The 22,790-nt window shown below is 38.1% G+C and overlaps 1 protein-coding gene across 5 annotated transcripts in view; it reads left to right on the forward strand.

The window, feature by feature from the left end:
• Positions 1–22,790, forward strand: part of apba1a (amyloid beta (A4) precursor protein-binding, family A, member 1a) — a 57,637-nt gene that overhangs the window by 23,043 nt on the left and 11,804 nt on the right. For 4 of the 5 annotated variants that reach the window (XM_026212155.1, XM_026212159.1, XM_026212158.1 and 1 more), the window contains exon 3: positions 15,101–16,758. In XM_026212155.1, the coding sequence (XP_026067940.1) occupies positions 15,169–16,758 (1,590 nt within the window). In that variant the 5' untranslated portion in view covers positions 15,101–15,168. Of the gene's footprint in view, positions 1–7,550; positions 7,662–15,100; positions 16,759–22,790 lie in introns of all 5 variants that reach the window. The other variant, XM_026212157.1, reaches the window with a different exon arrangement.

Genomic DNA, 22,790 nt, shown 5'->3' on the forward strand with positions numbered 1-22,790 from the left:
TAAAAGTAATCTTGTTTAAAAGGTTGACCCAAAAAAAAAAATATTCTCTTCTTCTCATCTTTTTTTTTTCTTTTGAAGTAAAACACAAACAATTCATTTTTTTTATTATCTTCTAAGTCTTCTGAAACAATTATCTATGAATACTCAAATTAAATTCTGTTTCTCATACAGGTTGGTTTTATGAATGCAGAACAAGAAGTGGTTTGGACTGTTTTCAAGATTTGTTTAATGGTGATTCGCTTCCTTTTTTTAAGCCTGAAAGGAATTTGAATTGTTAGGAAAATAGCAAGTAGTACATTTTTCTGAATATCTCCTTTTGTGTTCCACAGAAGAAAGTCATACGATTTGTAATGACATTAAATGATGATAAATGATAAATGGTGATGAATGATCCCAGGAAGTGTTTTTAGATAGGAAATATGTGAACACCTTTTGTTTCTGTAAAGACTGTTTGGTTAAGTCTGAGGTTTGTCATTGAAAATTAGATAACTGGAGTCATCTGAGATTCCACTGATATAAGTGGACAAGGAGAGACTATGAAAAAGCAGCAGAAATAATTTTAAGTAACCTCTATGTTGGATTAGTATTGTGAAATTCAGCAACCATATGCAAATCTACACTGGTAAGTGTGATGTTTTCATTAGATACGCTCTTTCTCACAGGTACTGTAATCGTCCTTTTGCACGTCAGTTGATCTGTTAATTTTAAATCATCTAAGAGTTTGTTCACCTGGGTTAGATCAGCAGTAAGGCTGGAGGAAGATTCAAAAATCACTTCCAGTCTTCCAGTAGGTCCTGTTGAAAGAAGAAAAAACAGTACTGATATTAAGCCCATCTGTCCTAAAGGCTATCTTTTGCTATTGACTAATTTTATAATGAAGGCTGGGTTAACAGGGTTTTACCATGTAGCTCATCAAAAGTTAAAAGAATTTGCAATGCATGAAAGTAATTTTCTTCATGCTCCTTATAATTCACTGCCTCCAGTCACTGGAGGCAAATATTAAATATTAAAGAATAGTAAGGATTATTTAAAAAAAAAAATAATTTAAGTTATCACTATATATATATTAGTGCTGTCAATCGATTAAAAAAAATTAACTAATTAATCGCACAATTTTTTTAAATTAATCGCGATTAATCGCGATTAATCGCAATTAAAAGACTGAAACTTTTTGGATATGTAAATGTAAAATGTAAATAATTAATGTAAACTCAAGACAAAGAAACTATTTAAATTCAAAATATGATTGTTTATTGGAATTTTTGTTTAACTTGTAACACAGATTTTCTCATGTAAACAACATACCTGCAATAAACCATCAATATCCTCCAAATTAACTGTTGGCTTGAAAGCCATATTTATTACAGAAATAAAAACACAGGCATGTAAGTACCATTTGAATTTCAAAACAATCAATGCCAATAAAAAACAAAAATGATTTCCATGTTGAATTCTAAGTGGACTGCAAAAAAATTCCAAAGTATAGTCATTGCCAGTGCTTTAAGTGGGCCAGTACGCACCGGTACTCAGTACCGCCACTTCCAAATATAGCTCTGGAGCTTACCGCCACCTCTCCGTGCGCCCAGAACGTGCTTGTAGCGTACCGGTACGCTCATTTGGACATCTGTTTTAATAGAGGTTTTAATCTTTTACCTGCACTGCCGATTTTCAGAGCGCCCTTCACAATGCAAGCTTCCTAATTCATCCCACCCAGAGCAGAAACTACATTACCCATTCACCCATTAAGTTATACAAGTGAATAGCGCATGTGTCGCTTTTCCCACTGTTAAGTGTCAACAACTCAACGTGGCCGGAGAAGGTGTGTGAAACTCGTTGTGAGTTATACTAAAGCAAAATCTTGAGTATTTATTGTCTGATAAACATTAAAAACTGTCTGCGGAGGTTGAGTCGTCCTGCAGCCCCCGCTGGCTGTTCATTGGCTGCAGCATCTTTTTTCTAAGTTCTAAAAAAATACCGTAGACGGCAAGGCACAAATTTAGATATTCATTTATCGAATTAATCTATAGCCTATGCACAAAGACAATATGATCTTTTTGTCCCCGTTTTTGTTTTAAAGCTTGATGAAGAGAGAGAGCGCAAGTTGCTGCAGCTGCGAGGAGGACAGTGATGCACGCGCACAGGAGTGATTGACAGTTCGCGGCACTGTGTACAAAAAATACTCCGCTACACAATTATTTCGTTATTTTCGTTTAAGCTTATTAACGTTAGCGTTACAGAAAGGTCTGATTTACGCACTGTTACAGTCATTGTTTTTTTTTAAAACAATGACATTTGAGTTCATGATTTTAATGTTGCTGTTTCTTGTGGCAGACTGAAAGAAGAGTAATGTTTCTTGTGGCAGACTGAAGAGTAATCCGGCAGAGTTTTATACTGAAACTTTCCGTCTAAAAGTCCTTCCTTGGTCTTATCCATATTTCTTTGCACGTTGAACACACATAGGCCACAACTGGAAATAAAAAAAACTGCAACCGCGTTAATTGCGTTATTTTTTTTTAACGCGTTAAATATTTCAAATTAATCGAATGCGTTAACGCGCTAATTTTGACAGCACTAATATATATATATATATATATATATATATAAATATATTAGGGGTGTAACGATACGCGTATTCATATTGAACCGTTCGGTACGAGGCTTTCGGTTCGGTACCCAGTACGCATTATGTACCGAATGGTTCGTTGGACTAATTAATTATATTTGGAAAACTAAAAGTGAAATATAATGATATGCGTTCAACAAGGTAGCCCAATAACCCAAACGACGTAACAGGCAATGCCCCTGACACCCCCGAAGAAGAAAAAAACACCAACTTATATGTTTATGTTAGGCTACTCAGTCAGGCGCTCGCTCACTCAGTACGCGCTGAAGGCTCGTTGCAAAATAGCCAATGCATTTAACAGACCAGAAATAGAAGATCCTCCAATAACCAACAGGTCTGGTGTTTGGGTGCACTTTGGATTCCCTGTAAGCCATGGTGATGGCAAGAGAGTGGTGGATAAAAGAACAACGGTATGTCACATCTGCTATATGACAAGGGTACACCAGCGGGAATAAAAAAAAAAAAAAAAAAAAAAAAAAGCAGCGGGAATACTTGAAACTCATTTACGCCGATATCACCTTAGTGTGTCAGTATCTGGGAAAAGATGGAAAAAAAAGAGAAACATACACGCAACAAACTATCCCGCAGCATTTAGACAGACATTTCCAACTGACTCAAACAGGGGAAAAGACTACATTTACGTTACATTTATGTTATAGCCGCGGATATGAGACCTTACTATTTACCATTCATTCTATCATCACCATGGCTTACAGGGAATCCAAAGTGCATCCAAACACCAGACTGTTCCTTCATCTTGGCTGAGCTTTCAACCTTGTTATGGGAGAGGATGAAGCCGATTGGTTAGTTCTTGTCACATGACCCACGGTGCGCTTGCGGCATTCTGAAAAGTTGAGATGTTTTTACATTTTGCTGTATCTAAAACATACCGAACCGAACCGTGACATCAGTGTATCGTATCGAACCGAACCGTGAATTTTGTGAACCGTTACACCCCTAATATATATATATATATATATATATATATATATATATATACAGTCATGGCTAAAAATATCAGCACCCTTGGTAAATATGATCAAAGAAGGCTGTGAAAATTAATCTGCATTGTTAATCCTTTTGATCTTTTATTTAAGAAATTCACAAAAATCTATCCTTTCATTGGATAATAATAATTTAAAATGGGGGGAAATATCGTTATGAAATAAAGGTTTTTCTCAAATACTCGTTGGGGCACAATTATTGGCACGCCTAGAAATTCTTATGAGTAAAATATCTCTGAAGGATATTCCCATTCATATTCACAATTTTGAGCATGTCAGCGTGTTTATAAACATGAAATTATTCAGCCATGGTTTCCTGTTTCACATAAATATAAAGAGGAGGGAAAACAAAGCCAAAATCCCTTAATCAGCCATCAAAATGAGAACAACCAAAGAATATATTTCTGATGTGCAGCAAATGATAATTGAGCTTCACAAATTAGTGAAGTGGCTTTAAGAAAAGAGCTAGAGCAGTGAAAATTCCCATTTCCACCATCAGGGCAATAATTAAAAATTTCCAATCAACATAAAATGTTATGAAACTGCCTAGAAGTGGACGCGTGTCTATATCGTCCTAATGTGCAGTGAGAAGGAGAGTTTGAGTGGCTAAAGACTCTCCAAGGATCACAGCTGGAGAATTGCAGATAATAGTTGAGTCTTGGAGTCAGAAACCTTAACATTTTGTCAAACAGCACCTACATCACCACATGTTGTTTGGAAGGGTGAAAGATTCTCCTAGCTCATCCAAAAACAAAGCATATTCAGTTATGGTGAGATGAAACTAAAAAATGAGCTTTTTAGCAGCAAACACTCAAGATGGGCTTGGTGAACAGAGAGATGAAAAGTACCCCATGTGTACAATGAAATATACTGCTGTATCTTGATGTTGTGGGCCTATATTTCTGCTGGAGGTCCTGGACATCTTGTTTAGACACATGGCATCATGGATTCTATCAAATACCAACAGATAAAAAATCTGTAAGTGACTGACTCTGTTAGAAATCTTATAATGGGCCATGTTTGGATCTTCCAACCGTACAATAATCTAAACACAAACCTCAAAAACAACACAGAAATGGGTCTCTGGGCACAAAACCAAGCTTCTGCTATAGCCATTCCAGTCCACTGACCTGAACCCTAAAGAAAATGAGTGTGGTGAACTGAAGAGAAGAAGCACCAACATGGAGTTGGGAATCTGAAGGGTCTGGAGTGATTCTGGATGAAGGAATGGTCTCTGATCTCTTGTGAGGTGTTCTCTAACCTCATCAGGCATTATAGGAGAAAATTTAGACCTGTTAAACTGTCAAATGGAGGTTTCAAAAAGTATTGAATAAAAGGTTGCCGTTAATTGTGGCCAATGTGTATTAGAGGAAAACATTTATTTCATCATTATATTTGCCCCCATTTTAAATTCTTATTATCCAATGAATGGATACATTTTTGTGAATTTTTAAAATGAAGGATTAAAAGGATTAACAATGCAGATGAATTTTTACAGCCTTCTTTGTTCATATTTACTAAGGGTGCCAATATTTTTGGCCATGACTGTATATATATATACTTAAAAAACATAAAAATATAATATATAACTTTCTTTAAAATACTGTTGTTAGTCTGAATTTTGCAGCAGTTGTGTAGGAATCGTCATGGGTAGAGTGAATGTCCTTGACCTGCTGAGTGACTGTAACATTGTTCCTCATTATTCTGACAAATAGAATTATTTCAGTTGCTATGAGGGTTTTTATTTTTTCAGTGAGTCACAGGTCAGATTTGATTTGCCGAAGGCAGATGTGAGTGGGCGGGAGGAGGGTTAGATCCATACCATTGATTGGCCAAATTAGAAAAGTATGCTAATGTGTCTTCATTTACGTCTTTTCTCAAAATGTCCCAAGACACTGTTTGAGATGAAGGAGAACCACGTCATTTAAATCGACCTTCCTGGAGGGAATAATAAACAATTCATTACAATCCTGCACATGCTAACCGACAATTCTGTAGATGCAATTCAGCTGTTGTTAGGAGAATAAAAATAGCATCTGTCAGCAGATTTGTTTATAAATGTTTTTTTTTTTCAACATTGTACCAAAACATAAACATCGTAATCATTAAATGTTAATATGGTTGCTTCAAAAGCTTGAATTTTTCATCTGATGTGATACTGTGCTGCCTTTGAATTCAATCTGAAACCAGTTTCCTTAGTACATTCCCTGCTAAATCATGGTGGAATAAAGCACAGTTGACTAACATAGCTGTTTATTAAAATATATCACAAATAATGATGTGACGTTTTCAGTGGCCTCTTGTAGCTTCATGGGAAGTCAGAGTGATACTACAGTGGGTTCTGTTCTTATTCACTTGGCATAGTAAATGCACAGCATTGTAGATTCAGCTGAGCTTGCTATCTGTCATAGTGTGACACCATCTGTCAGTGTGTCCAGTGTAGTGTGCTTTAATAGGCCTGAATCAGCAAACTAGTGGCTGAAGTTTGACTGGTTTTGTTTGATGCTTAATAGCACGTTCCACCTATTGACAGGAGCACTCAGAAAGGCTATTGTGCATCTCTCTCTCTCTCTCTCTCTCTCTCTCTCTCTCGGCCCACCACCCCTTTACTCTGGCTGCCACTGTTCTGTCAGTTTAATCTGGCAGTGGTAATCCTGTTATAGGAACCATTCGCTCAAACTCACCATGCTGTTTGCTTGTGTATTATTGTTCTTTACTGGATGCGTGTGTGTAATCAGGCATTTGGAAGAGACTCCTACATGAAAAAAACAAAACAAAAAAACTGGTGGACAGTTAATTTTGTGTTGGAGTTGACTAGAGCTCATTGTGTGTATGATAATGCAATATGCTGATCCAGAGTCACTCTTGTTTCGTGCTAATTCACTTCCAGCCTTGAGAAGCCACTCAGAGACTGTTTTGACTGATGTCATTGAGCTGCTGTTTGAGTCACTCTCATTGTTTCTATAGAGGAGACTTCAGCTGCTGTGAATCACTAGCTGTGTTTCCATCCACCTATTTTTATGCATATTTTGGATCTTCGCATAAAAAATCCGCTGGATGGAAACACCAAGATGCGCATGAATTCTAAAAATGTGCATAAAAATGTATGCTGGTAGTTGAGTAGGATGAGCAGCATCCACCTCCGAAAGCATTGACCACATTTATTGTGTTATGTCTGCTCACTCTGAGGTGCAAGTAATTTATATCATACATGAAAATGATTATATTCAGTGGCTTCTCCTATATTCGTAGTGATATTTAGTGCCACAGTTTACCAGGAAGTGATGATTTTGTTCTCTTTGACTCGTTGGATGAAAACTGTGCTTTATTTGCATATGTTTTAATGCGATATTCCAGTTTTGCACAGAAGTTTAATTTGTATCTTTGGATGGAAACATGTGATGCCTGAAATACAGTGCTGCCTTGAACATCCAAATCCAAAGAACAGAAATGGCATGTGCCAGAAAAAAAAAAAGAAAATTATAAAAAAATATTTTTCTATAATTAATGATTTTTTTGTATATAATTTTTTACTTCATAATCATTTTTCTTTTTATAATATATATATATAATTATGAATTAAAGTATTTTATTAAATTACATATTTGTATCATGTTAACGTACACTACTGTAAAATGTGGGGTGGATAAGATTTTTTAAGATATTTTTTATTTATATATTTTTACTTCAGATGTGCATTTATACAAAAAAAAAAAATGCTTGGCAGCAAGGTTTCTGCCCTCTGTTATGGACACATTCAGAGTCTTTATCCAGGTTTAATAGCAGGATTTGTCTATAAGCAGAGTCCCGTCAGTGATCTTGAGGCAATGGTTCATTCCCTGCCCTTTCCGCCACAGGACCGCGGGCTCTAATGAATGGCATTGTTTGTTTGCAGCCAAACAGCAGTGTGTCTTTATTCACAGGCTGCCTGACCCAAACTCCCTGCCAGCTTTACAGACAGGAGCGGCTCCACTCCGCTGTGGGTGTGGATGAGTGAGCGTGTCTGCTGAGTTTGGCTAACCACCCGCTGATAGGTCTGTAACCATAAATCTTTTCAGTTCTGAGGGTGGTAAAGGTCTTAACTCATCAGTTTCCACCTCCTGGTTTGTTGCACAGAGATAGAATTGAGGGAAAAACACACATGCTGCAGTATTGTTGCACATAAAATGTATTTTCTCCTGTATTTAATCAACATCTTTTTCTTGTTTTACTAAAATTAAAATAAACTTAAAACAAGATACATTGAAACATTAAAACTTTATATAATAAGTTTTTTTAAACTATAAAAAAAAATAGTTCTCACAAAGCTGTCATATGGCTTCAGACGACGTAATAATTCATGAGTAATAATTCTGGTTTATACTCGACATGTAAATCTATATACTGTATGACGTCATCGCTGTGTTGGAGGAAGTTTGCTTTGAGTGCACGTTAACTCATTTCGCAGGGCAGTGTGCATGGCAATTTTTTTAACTTTCCGCGCAGCTCCGCATCCGAAGATGCATGAGTTCAGGGCCTCTGTAGCCGAACATGCACATCTGTGCCAGCATTTGTGTGAAACAGAAGCAGTTTAATGTGAACTTTAAACTTTTTTTGAGATTTTTATTTGAAGTATGTTTTATTTTTGTTGTATAAAATAGAATTCATTTAGATACTATTTATACACTTATTTGCTTAAAGTTGTCCTGTGTTTGATGCGGTCCACTAATGGTCGAATGGAATGCACCCTTTGACTTGATGCACTGTAAGGATTTTTACTCCACTTGTTCGTCTTTGACGTCACCCGTAGACTCCTGAAGAGCGTTTTTGAAGCTCAAAGTGTCCATCTTGGCAGTGCGTCACCGTGTGACTCTTCTAGACAATTGAAAATGGGCAAAAAGGCGGGAGCAATTTGCTGAAGCCACACCCATCTAGCGCAACGACAGTGTCAGCAGCGGCACCAATGTGCACCAATTAAAAAGATGTCTGTCTTTTTTTTACTTTTATCATAAATCTACAGTGCTCCATAAAATTAAAAATTGTCAGTTTCATAGTGACGTTAATATATTATTCAGTTTAGATCTTCTCAGATATTTGTGTTCTACTCAATTTCTCTTCTTTTAAGGATGTTTACATGGTTTACTGGGATTCAAAACAATGACACTTATTAATTTTTCTCAAATCTCAACCCACGGTTCATCGTCTCCTCTCATCGTGCTTTCTGAGAGCAGCAGTAGAGACTTCATGCTGATTTGTCGTTGTGGGTAAGCCACAGAGTGAGACCTCCGCTGGGAACTGTGTGGGAGAGAGAGCTGTGAACACCCTCTGATTAAACCTGCTCCTCACACATACTGAAGACTACATGTGTGAGGACCTTGTGTGTGTGTGTGTGTGTGTGTGTGTGTGTGAGAGAGAGAGAGAGAGAGAGAGAGAGAGAGAGAGAAAGAGCGAGGGAGAGAGAGAGAGAGAGAGCAATAAAATGGCATGGTGTTCTTCTGTATCAGCGGTACTTTTATCAGCTGGCCCAGCTTTTGCCAGCTCCTCTGCTTTCACCAGTGACCTTCAACATGTGTTTAGGCCGTCTTCTCCTTCTCCTTGTCTTTTTGTAGCTCAGGTGAGCTTCCACAGTCATGCTTATTTCAGCCCACGCTGCACGTACAGCTAATATTACCTTCTCTGTGTTATTTTCAAATACTCATTTGCATAATATCTAGGGGTTTTGCCAAGTACACGTCTAAAGCTCTGTATATTTGTTCTTTGATGGAGATATGTTAATATTTTCTCTTTCTATAACATATAAGAACTTGTTGATGGTTGTAGAGCCTGAAGCTATTTTTTTCACAGCTTGTTCATTCATTGGAGCTTTTGTTGTAATACAAACCAGGTCTTTTTTGTCTTTGCTCGTCTATAAGCTATAGGCTGACCATAAGTTATCTTTCTCCTGGATATGTCTTGGGCAAGATTTCTACATTTCATCTGAGTTTTGGTAATGACTAAAAAGGAGTTTGGCCAATAGCATTCAGGCATTGTACATAACCGATCAATTGTGGAAGTGCAAGTAGGTGGGATCTACTGAGAACAGTAAAATATAATGTATGAGGACTCTAAAAGCACATCATTAGGAAAGCAGTGCCAAAACACAGACATTTTAGGCAATTTGGAAATTTTGGCCAGGACACATACAGAAAATTAGGACGTATGATCTGTGCTTGATAGCCGGAAGTTGTTGCTAGACATCAAACTGAATTGGTTTGACAAACACTCATTTAATTCCTATTTTTTCTTATATTGAAACAAGTTATTATAGTGGAACTTATCAAAACAAAGCTAGATATTATGATCCAGTTAGTCCCTGCTGGTAGATACGCAGACTGCTAATAGACATGGACTAAATCCAAGAAAGTCCAGCTAAGTTTTCACTGAGCCTTTAAAAATGTATGGTTTATGGCAGTATGCTTGCATATTCCAAGGTGATGTTCTGGACTGCTGGAGAGGAAAGAGTTACACTGGGACTCTCTGAGATGTTGTGTGTGCAAAATCAATAATGGTAAACAATCATCCCTCTGGGATCACATTGTTAGGTCTGTCAGTCCAATGTTGATTGATTTGCCGGACTCACCCATGCCAAGAATCTCTCTCATTCTCTCTTGTTGGGGTATCTCCAGGAAGGATTCTGGGTGAGTCAGTCAGTGAGTCAGAGAGGAGAGGAGTTGGAAGTTTTCACAGTCAGACATTTTTCTGCAGTCTTTGAACACACCATCCTAATCAGGCTGGGGAGGGGGGTTCACCACAGCAACTGGAGCTGCTGCTTCCTCTGTGTGCTGCCAAAAATAATCTTCCCAAGCAGTATTTCTGTCTTGTTTTCCTGTTAAAAAACATCTAAAAATCCTTGAAACAACATACAGTTACATGAGAAGCAAATTTGTGCATGTGACTGCATAGAACTAAATTAAATTCACTAAAAATGTTATGTGCATTTTTCTAATCTCAAACGCTATCTATGACTGGTTTTCCAGTAAAATATATTTAGACATTTACAATGTCAGATGCAAATGAATGTAAAAAATAATTTTAGAATTTGTTTTAAATGTCATTTGTTTATTGAATTAGATCTTTTTCACAAACCATTGGCAAATTGTTGTTCTGAAGAAGTATCATGCTAGGTTTTCCAGGTAAAATTAATTAATTAATAAATAAATAGACATCTTTATAATGGGAAAAACTGTTTCAAGGAATATATTTCAAATTAATTGAATTTACTACAAAAGATATTTCTCAAAACATTTGGCAATTTTTTCATGTTCTGAAAATATGTTGTGCCTGGTTTCCCAGTAAAAATAAATAACGATAGAATTTTCTGTAACAGTATTTATCATTATTTTCCTGTAAAAAAAAAAACAAGCAAGAAATATTTATGGGAGAAGCAAAATTGTTGTTGTGTGGGTGCTTTAGTGCACCTTTCTTTGGTATGTATGGTTGTTCTGACTCAAATCATCAAGGTTGTTGCCCTCAGGATTTTGTACATGTTTTGAACTAGTAGTTTTCAAACCTGTCCTGGAGGCACCCTGCCCTGCACATTTTGTATGTCTCCCTTACTAAACACACTCAAATCAGGTCTTGCAGTCTCTACTAATGAGCTGATGATTTGAATCAGGTGTGTTAGGTGAGGGAGACATGCAAAATGTGCAGGGCAGGGTGCCTCCAGGACAAGTTTGAAAACCACAGAGAGGGGAGCTCACTGTCATTTCATTTCCTGTGGCATTCCAGCACCTTCTCACGTCTACACCAATTACTGCTGCCTTCTGATGAGTATGCTATGCGCGCTGTCACTTTTGATCACACCTCACAGGAACACGAGCACCGTGACTTGTTTCTGACGTGATATCTCTAACAACATGCCATTTACTGTCATGAATGGAAACAGACGTCACGTTTGCAGCAGTGACTCATGTATCAGTAGGCCGTATGCTGCTGCATGTTTATCTCACCTCTCACCTCTCCTTATCGGTTTAGAGACACTGCTCTTCATTCTAGGTCATCTCAAGTGCTGTATGAGTGTATGAGTGGTGTGGTAGTGTGAAAAATCATGTATTAACCTTTTCTGTGTAAAATTCTAAATTAAAATTGTTGTTGCCATTACAAAGTAATGCTTAAAATGCAAGAAAAAAAAAAAGATTATTATAAAGTATTCACTATTAACTAAGAGTTTCCCCTCACTAAACTCGTAATTTGGTGCTTATTGAAAGACATTTAGTTGTTTGTAGTAGTTATGTTTAGGTATTGGGTAGAGTTAAGGAATCTAGAACGTTTATGCAAAATTCTAGAATTCGTATTCTAGAAGTGCTGTTCATTAACTGTAAGCTTTTCTACTCACCACGGGTGTTTTGCTCGTTCATTCTCGTAAGTGTCTTCACACCACCACAAGCGCACCTGAGCATGGCTTTACAGAAACTCGCTGATCAGATCACAAAGACAGCAACAACACCCGGACTCTGTTTTAATCATTCTCTGAGATTTTAATAAAGCAAATCTCTCCCGTGAGCTGCCAACATGCAGACAGCATGTTACATGTCCCACTAGAGAGTAATATATTGGATCACTGTTACACCACAATAAAGGATGCGTATCAGAGCTTTTCAGAATAATTTCTTTTTGTCACTCTGATCTCCTTTTCAAGTGTGTATTTGGCCTGTTTATACAAGCCTCTGTCCCCCTTCCTGTAAGCATTTCCCATGGACAGCTTTAGGGCTCTCTGATCACTGTTTGGTTTGGTTTCTTAAACCAACCTACAGGCAGAAACTGAAATCTGCTAAACTTGTATTAAGGACTGTAAACAGATAGACTCATGAAACAGAGCGGGTTTTACGAGCCTGTTTCAACCTCACTGATTGGAGTGTTTTTGAAGCTGCTGCAAATGATCTGGACAGAGACTGTAACATCATAAATCAGCCTCTGTCAGGCCAAAGAAGATGCTTACAGGAAGGGGGACAGAGGCTTGTATAAACAGGCCAAATACACACTTGAAAAGGAGATCAGAGTGACAAAAAGAAATTATTCAGAAAATCTAAGGATTAAATTATCTTCCAGTGACTCAACATCTGTGGAAATCTCTGAAAGACATCACTAACTACAAGACACCATCCCCCAGCACTGTGGAGAATCAACAACTGGCAGACAATCTAAATGAGTTTTATTGAAGTTCTGAAAAAACATCCCGCACCTGTTCTGGACACCTCTCCACACAACCATTAACACTTCCTGAAACCCCTTTCCCCCACACCTGCACTTCAGATCAGCAAAGATGATGTGCGCCAGGTCTTCTGGAAGCAGAAGAGAAAGAAAGCACCATTATATTACACCAGCCTGTCTTTGAAACCTGTGCTGACCTTCAGTTAGCCTACAGAATAAACAGTTCTGTGGATGATGCAGTCAGTATGGGACTGCATTATGTTCTGCAACATCTAGACAGTACAGGGACTTATGTGAGGATCCTGTTTGTGGACTTCAGCTCGGCTTTTAACACTATCATCCCAAACCTCCTCCTGCCCAAATTAACTCAGCTCTCTTTGCCCACCTCCATCTGTCAGTGGATCACCAGCTTCCTGACAGACTGGCAGCAGCTAGTAAAGCTGGGGAAATTCTCATCCAGCACTCACACCATCAGTACTGGCGCCCCTCAGGGATGTGTCCTCTCCCCTCTGCTCTTCTCCCCTACATGAACGACTGCACTTCAAAGGACCCCTCTGTCAAGCTCCTAAAGTTTGCAGATGACACCACACTTATCGGCCTCATTCAGGACTGTGACAAATCTGCTTACAGACAGGAGGTTAAAGAGCTGGCTGTCTGGTGCAATCTTAACAACTGCACCAGACAACAATAATTGTGGAACACACAACACTTTTTATACTCGTACTGTATATACTTATCTAACACAAATACTTAGTTTACATTTCGAATTTGCACGTAATATACCTGTACATACAATTGTCAATCTGTATATTTTTATTCCCTATTTACTTGTTCTATTTTTATATTTTTATTATCTGTTTTTGTCATTCTGTTGCACTGTGGAAGCTTCTGTCATGAAAACATATTCCTCGTATGTGTAAACAAACTCTGCAATAAAGCTCATTCTGATTATGATTCTAATATGCACTTTATCAGTACTAATAAATAGTCAGTTGCTAGTAATATTGTGAAAATATTGTGAAAATAGTGAATAGTGTTCTCTAATCTAAAGTGTTACCTTTTTTGTGGTAAGCAATGTTGTCACAAATATTTTTTGTCAATTTAGCTTTGGTATTGAACTACCAACCATCATGCCCATTCCTATTTTGAGAACCTCCTATTATGTTCACAACAATGTGTCACTGTACCCTACTCTACTCTGGCACGGTTTGTATAAGTAGGTCACATGTAGTCTAGTCTAGATAATAGTGCTGTCTTTAACTTGTACCGAATGCACATGAATACCTTCAGTAGCTCATTCAGACAAGTGTTAATGTGAAAACATGAGCAGTCAGCTAGCTTGACAAGAGTTTGAATGCTAGTTCTCTTATTAAATTGATTGTTATCTTATTCAGCTTATTTTGTGATGCTTACCAACTCATAGCTGATGTATGAAAGTGGAGGCTTGGGGATTTTGTACAGCTCTTTGCATTTCTAGCTGTTATGTGTGGATAAATTGTAAACTCAAAGTAAAGGCAGGTATAAATATTTAAATACTTCTGCTACCAAACATAATTGCCTTAATTTAATTGATTTTGACTGAATGTAGGAGCTTTTCACTGATTGGTGCATGTGTGAATATTTTCATATCTTTGTATATCAACTACAGTACAGAGGTACTTGATATGTGGTAGCATAGTAAATGTCACAATGAATAAAACATCAACTACAACAAGGTCAAATGATGGATTTTCCCCCTGGTGATTGTTCAGAAATTTGATTGGAGGTGAACTAGTCTTAATTCATATTGGAAAACATAGAATCTAATGAAGCCCAGACTAGTGCCCCAAGCATATTATATTGCTTAATGACATTTTGTGATGTATATTAGTATATTATAGTATTTCATTTCTTGTGGTATCTCATAAATTCTGTACACCTTTATACAGACAGAAAGCACATTATATCAAGATCAAGTAAAATGCTGTTTTAAATAGTTTAACAAGTACCGTAAGAAGTACCTTTTTTATGATTTTGTCATAATTTCCATATTAATCTCATTTTAATCTTTTTTGTAAAACCTGTGTGAAAAATTAAACAGGTTTTGCAAAAAAAAGATATATATTTTAAATAAAAACATTTTACAAGAGTACTATTCATTTCTTTGTATTTAATACCTGAGAGAAAAAACTATGTAATACTAATTTACTGTACGTAAAACTGTGTAATACCTGAGTGCACCTTTAATGGACTGCTTCAATGATCTTGCTCACCAAGTTGTTACTGTTTAAATGTATATATATCTGTTTGTTTGTTTTTTCTACAGGTGGTGCTTGAGCGAAGTCCCACTGGGAGAAGTAATGCTCTGTTTGTAGACTTTCCCCTATTCCAATCATGAGCCACCAGGAGGCGCTGCATGGCCAGGAGTTGAGAGAGGCGGCTGAGGCAGACTTGGAGCGCCGGGGCCCCGAGGGCCAACAGCCCCCTTCATCCCACCGTAGACACCATGACAATGGAGATGGCAGCTCCCGCTCCGGTCGACCCCGCAACCACCACAGCAACCATGGTACAGAGAATAATCACTACCAGTCCCACCAGCAGGGGGCCCCACGCTATCGCAGGTATGAGGGATCTAACGGAGGGACGAACCGCACGCGTGCTGCAAGGAGAACTGCAGAAGAAGGGGACACTCAGCAGCAACCCGTTCAGCAGCCCATACCGAGACCTGCAGTGACACGCTACCGCAGACAGGGAGACAACGAGGCCCGAATCCGGGCTCAGCAACAGAGACAGCGACAGCGGGAGAGGCAGCAGAGAGATGCAGAGAGAGCCGAACAGCACAGACTGGAACATCAACAGCATCTTGGCTCACCTACACAAGCCATGCCGCCTAGTAGAGAGCCGGAGGAAGCTGAGGAAGATGAGGGCGACGGCGGCAGTGCTTTGGCCCGATCTGCCAGCACCGAGAGTGGCTTCCACAACCACACAGACCGGGCAGAGGGGGATGCAGTCATGGTCACGGAAGCAGAGCCTGAAGATGAAAGCACATACGGTATCCCGCTTCGCCCGGAATCAGAGGAGTACACAGAGAGCGCAGAGTCAGAGCAACAGCACGGTGGTCCAGCTTACCTCCAACCCCAATACCCACCTCAGCCCCCGCCGCTACCTCGAGAGCCCCTGCCCAATGCTGAGAGGCCCCATGATGCAGAGACGCTAAACCCCAACTACTCTAATTATGTTTACACTCAACCTATATACCGCAGTCCCACCGGAGCAGAAGAGGGCCGTGAAGGTGGAGCAACAGAAGATGAGGCGTACTCTGAGCCCTATGCTGAATACACCCTTCAGGAGCACGTTTATGAGGAAATCACGGACGCACCCTCAACCAAAGCTGAGGGACAGACTCCGCAACAATGCAGGGCAGAGTTCAGGCTCTTCGATCGTGACCTCTACCAGCAACAGGAGGCTGTTGGGTCCAGGCTCCACCACTACGATGAGCGATCCGACGGAGAGTCGGACAGTCCTGAAAAGGAAGCAGAGTTTGCCCCATACCCCCGTGCTGACAGCTGCGAACAGGATGAGGACATTGACCAGATCGTGGCAGAGGTGAAGGAGAGTCTGAGCTCACAGAGCCTGGAACGTGTCGCCATGGGCCTAGACAAGGACGGGAACGAAAAAGAAGAGTGGCCTGAGTCAGAGTCCCATGGTCAGATGGATGAAATCAAACCCAATGAGCCAATGGGCGACGAACAGCCCCCTAGAAGTCCCTCAGAAGAGCCAACTCCAATTATAAAGAGCAGTCGTGAGAAGAGAGATGCAATCTCACTAGCTATTAAGGACATCAAAGAGGCAATTGAGGAGGTGAAGACAAGGACGGTCCGTTCGCCCTACACGCCAGACGAGCCCAAAGAACCCATCTGGGTAATGAGGCAGGACCTGAGTCCTACAGCAGAATCTGACCTGCAGCCGTCTCTGGGGGCTGATGTGAGTATGAGCTGTTCTCATTCTGTTGATGTTATGTAGCATCATCACTGCTGTTGTTTTCACAGTTTTATTTTTGTAGTAAAACCTTGCTTACAAAGTTTCACTTTAAGGGACAGTTCACCTAAAAAAATAAAATAAAAAAAAATTATGAAACCATATACTCCTTTTTCCAGCCCATAGGACTTTGGTTAACCTTTGAAACACTAATGAATATATTTTTAATAAAACCTGAGAGGTTTCGTTCTCTCCATTGAAAGTCCAAGCTACAAACCTTTAAAAAAAGATCATAAAGGCCTGTTTATCATAAAAAGCAATCATATCTTATCATGGGACTTGAAGTAACCACTCAACTCATATGGATTGAATTTATGGTACCTTTTACAACCTTTTTGGATCTTGGTTACCTGCACTGTCAGTGGCAGAACAGAAACTTCTCAGGTTTCATTACAAATATTTTAATTTGTGTTTTTAAAGGGTTTGTTCAACCAAAATAAAAATTCCATCATTTTATTACTCACACTCATGCCATTCCAAACCCATAAGACCTTCATTCAACTTCATGAATTAAGATATTTTTGATTAAATCTGAGATTTTTTTGACCCTCAATAGACAGCAAGGGTACTACCATGGTCACATAGAAACGCAGTGATGACATCATTAAAATAATCCATGTGACATCAGTGGTTCAACCCTAATTCAAAGCATGCACATGCATTCCCCTGCTCAAGAACCCACCATATATATTGTGTGCGTCATAGTACTCTCCATTACGGCGGAGGATAAGAATGAAGGGAAAATAATTGTTGAAGTCACTATTTTTGTTTTCTTTTCACACAAAAAGTATTCTCTTAGCTTTGTAAAATTAATGTTGGATGTCACATGGACTGTTTTAGTGATGTACTTACTATGTTTTTGGGCCTGGCAACTTTTCAGTTGCATTGTTCTTCATGGAGGATCAGGAAGCTCTCAAAAATGTGATAAAAAATATCTTAATATGTTCTCAAGATGAAGAAACGTTTTTTGGTTTGGAATGAAATGTGGGTGAGTAAACAACAGGATTTTCATTTTTGGGTGATCTTTCCTTTTAAGCACATTTACTGTACATTACGCATTTACATTCTTCATCTGTCTTTCCAAGTATTCATGACACAATGCATCATCAAGTCAAGTCAAGTAACCTTTATTTATATAGCGCTTTAAACAAAATACATTGCGTCAAAGCAACTGAACAACATTCATTAGGAAAACAGTGTGTCAATAATGCAAAATGACAGTTAAAAGCAGTTCATCATTGAATTCAGTGATTTGAAGGATTAAATACGTCACCTACACTTTCCCTTTAGAGCAAGTGCTCAACTCAGAGCAGTTGTAGCCTAGGTCAGACTTAGCAAAAACTGGATGAGTACAATTTCAGCTGGACTAAGCCTTTTATGCTGCTTTTACAATTAACAATTTTAGCCCTGATTCTCCAGCTGTTTCTCCAGCCTTGATTTGCTCACAGTTAGTAAACTGAGCCTTAAAATCACAGGCTTGTTCACATGATGATCACAATGTGTGAATTTTTAAGGATGTGATCTGAGAGATGTGTAGCAGAAGCCCAAAAGCAGGTTACATTTCTAGACTTGCCTGCAACTCCTGCAGTCATGCAGTGTCAAATTTATTTTACATTTGCTGGATTTGAAGTTGTAAAATATGTGGCCAGCATTAGTCTGACTGAAATTTAACTGATGAATAAAGAAATATGTATAAGATCCTGTCATTGTTATAGCAAACTGCCTTTAAATCTAATATCACAAAACTAAATAGCAAAAAGAAACCCCCAAACATTCAATAGTTAGGTGAATCTATTTTTTTCTCCCACCCCTAGCGGGTTGACTGTATAATTTTAAAATGTAAAACAAAAACAGAATGGTATGATCGTAGCATTGTGAAATTATACTAAATAAATAATCTGCAAGAAACAATCAGCTGATAGTCTGAAAGATAATGCAAATTCACTCTCTGCCAGCAGGTGGCGCTTATAGAACAGCAGCGATAGAAAGTTTCCTTGGTTACTGCTGTGAACAAAGCAGATCTGCACTCAAATACTACATTAATATGCATAAAGTATAAATGGAGGTGAGATAAAAAGAAAATACCATCTTAACTTTTCTGAGGACATTCAGTTTCCTTCAGAGATACATTCATATAAAACCCCCACTCCCAATTCAGTATTTAAGATTTTCTATGTTCTTCCAATATTTCATGCATTGTGGCCAGTGACCTTGCTTTGCCTGCTACAGTATTTTCTCCTCTTTGCATTTGTATTCAACATCTTCTGTTAATGGCTGTTTACACTTGTTTTTTTGCCCAGTCAAATAATTAGTTGTGTGTCTTTAATAGTTCTCTAATCATTAGTCAGAAGTATATGCAGTTAATAGGGATCTTGTCAATTGTACATTACTTAGACATTTATGCCACCTTTTTTTTTTTTTTTTAATTCATGCTGTGTACATAATTCAGACCGGTTTACCAGTTATATATTAGACTATTTAATAGATCTTTATTAGTATTCGTTTGTTTACTAGTGTTTACTGTTTATAATTTATCAGTGCCTAATTTTTAAAAGCCTACTTAAAATTATGAAATGGATATTTTTCTCTGTCTGCAATCAATAGTTAAGTGTGATACAATGCTGGATGAGACAATGCTACCAAGTCTATTTGCTCCAGCAAACATAGCAATGTTTTAAAAGCTCCATAGAGCCAAAGTGTTCACAGATTTCAGGGAAACCAGCCTACAAACGGCTACAATCAGCCTACAAACGACTTATTTACAAGTTTATATCTGCACTTGAAACAAGGAATATAAGAAAGTTTTGTCATGGAGAACATTTAGTTGAATAGAGTAAGGCTTATTTGCCTAAATGCAGTTTACGTTCAGTTAAATATTTGCAGCAGGTGCAGCAAATGACAAAAACAATCTCTAGAGGAAGACATGTACAGTTGCATTGTTGTTCTGCTCGGCTGAAACAGTCTTCCTTTGTGAATCGCATCATTCCTCTGGTCGTGACTTCATCGCTCTTTCACTCTTCTTTTCTGGAGAGGATGGTGACACACGCTAGTGTCTGTCTGTCTCATGAGTGGTGCCTGCCACGGCACCGGACAAATTGCATGTCTCTAGAAAATGAAAACTGCTCACACTCATAGAACGGATCTCCTTTTCCGTGGCATGAAGGGCTCATCTGTATTCTGTGAGTGCTACGCATGACCAGCGTCTGCAAATGATGCTGTCCTGCTCCTCAGCCACAACAGACGTGGTCTGAACTGAGCAGAGAGAGAATGATGAGCTCTCTGTGTAAGGCAGCAAAATTACCATGCCTTTATTTAATTTGCTCTCACTCTTCTCTTTATATCATCCCTTCTTTTTTTCTTCCCATTAGCTGTGATAAGTATTACCAATTTTATAAACATGAGTAGATGTGATTCAAGTGTGCCTACGGTTGGTATTAAATTCAATGGTATCATCTCATGATGTGTGCTTGAGATTTTACATTTACATTTACATTTATTCATTTAGCTGACGCTTTTATCCAAAGCGACTTACAATTGTTATATATGTCAGAGGTCGCACGCCTCTGGAGCAACTAGGGGTTAAGTGTCTTGCTCAGGGACACATTGGTGTCTCACAGTGGATTCGAACCCGGGTCTCCCACACCACAGACGTGTGTCTTATCCACTGCGCTAACACCACCCCTTTTTTAGATCTGTTTTATTTTTTTTATTTTTTTTTCATTTATGTAATTAATAGATTCAGTGCTGCCTAATTCCCTCAATCACAGAAATAAACATACCGTCTCACTAAACAAACAACTCAAAGCCCAGCTCCTCTGTTACCTATTTCGACAGTGTTAATTAATCACCATTGTTTGTCTGAGCAGTATTCATGAGCACAAGGCCTCATTTGGAAGCAGTTCTTTGGCATCAAGGGCTTTTGGCAGTCTGATGAGAGTGAACATTTCATTGTGCATTCAGAGAAAAAGTAAAGAATTGCACTTAATTGAAAACTCCCAGTGTGAGTTTAAAGAAGACACCAGCCTCAACCCACTCCAATTATGCTGAATTTGTAAATGACTGTGCTGATGATATATTTTCAGGGTTTATGTGTAGCTTATTATTTTTACACTCATATGCCACAAGATATTTGTATTCAGGTCACTGTGGAGATTGTGTTTCCCATAGTATTTGTAGTACTTAGTACTACAAAGCTTTAGCTTTAGTTTATTTCAGTTTTAGTTTTAGTATGAATTAAATTTAGAATTGTTACTTTTGCAGCTAAAGGCTGGATTTAACAGATTCCGCAAAAGAATTGCATAGTGTATAAAAGGCACATACTCCATTTTTTTTTAGCTTCAGACTCTGAATCCATCCAGTCAGAGGATATCAAATTTCCACTACTGGAAAAGTCAGATTTTTGTACTACCTATTTCATTACTAATTATATTATTAGTTAACAATCTGTTAATTTGAAAGTTAATTTGATTAACATGAATTTCATGAATTTGTTTGGTGTGTGTTTATTTATTGAGAGCAGCAGTCAAACTCCAAGTTTGTGTAACAACCTGGTGAACTCCAGCATGTTTTGAGATGATCCAAAAAGCATCTTCAAAATTTCACAAAGTACTCACGTTTGATTCATGACCCAGAAATAAAGCAGCATCCTAAATGTTTCTCATTGACTTCATATCATAACATTTCCTCTGTTTTAAAACTTAAAAATCATTAGTGATTCTCAGCTTCTCCAAACTTAAAAATCATCATCTTCATGGTCTTTGTCCTGATTATTGTAAACGATTCCTGGAGATTTTCTGTGAGTTTTGAACGTTCAAGAATCTTCCAGATATCCCAGAACACCCATTAAAGCTGTTCTGAACTTGGTGGTGTCCTGCCCGCTTCCATTCCCTGTAGTTCACAGAATTTGAGAATCAGTCATTTCTCCCCTCCACAATATGATTTATTTAGTGCAGTCAAGAGACACAGAAAGAGACGGCCTGTAAATAATTCAGCAAGGCTCATATAACACCAGAGAAGAAAAACCGCCTTCTTCCCCTGCCCTGCATTAATGCTTAACATGTTTGATATGTATTCATTTATTTTAAGTATTATACATGCATTTGCAAAAGCTCACTGTATGGGTAATGTCAATTTGAGTGTGTGATGAATTCAAGTATAGTGAAACGCTGAGTAATTTACTAATAGTGACTTTTTATAGTATCAGCTTAGATCATTATTAGTGCTGCTTATTACACATGCGACATGATACTTTTGCAAAAAAGATACTTTTGATGTTTTTCCACACAATAGCAATGATGTTACATAGTGTAGTAGTTTCTGACCCAAGACACTCTTGAGCAAATCTGTTCCAGGAACAGTTTTCCTACAGGGGTGTAACAGGAGCAGTGTTCACCTCTGTTGTCTGGAGCCATTGTGAACTTATCAACGTGAGTTTGATGAGAGAGGAAGAGGCTCTTATGTTCTTCTCTCTCGTACTCTGGTCCAAAGAGCAACATCTGCTTTAGCACTTGATTTGAGTGTATCCTGTGGAAGAACATTTTTCACTCCAGCTCTTTTAAGCGCTTATTGATATGGAAAATTTTTGGATGTATCAGGTAGATCGCCGCCATGGTGATGAGGTGAGGAGTTAATTGTGTAAATGTGCTCAGGCTTTATCTTTCAATGTTTCGGTATTTTATGAATGTTAATTTGACTGATAATCCATTGTGGGATTGTGCAGTATCTATATGTTGTTACAAACAATGAACAGAAAATCTTTTAATATTTTATTGTAATGTGCTCTGGTTGCATGGTCTGGTTTTCTGAACCTTTTGCCAGCAGCAGTCATTAAACATACCTGAATTTATGCATTTATTTTTATTTTATCACAGTCTTTTTAATAAAAGTCATTGCTTTGTTTGTAAAATTGTATTAAATTGTACTTTTGTTTATTTGTTTTATTAATTCAAAAACCTTCAAGACTTTAATTGAGCTAATGT

This window comes from Carassius auratus, chromosome 30, assembly GCF_003368295.1.
Source record: "Carassius auratus strain Wakin chromosome 30, ASM336829v1, whole genome shotgun sequence".
NCBI classification, from domain to species: Eukaryota; Metazoa; Chordata; class Actinopteri; order Cypriniformes; family Cyprinidae; genus Carassius; species Carassius auratus.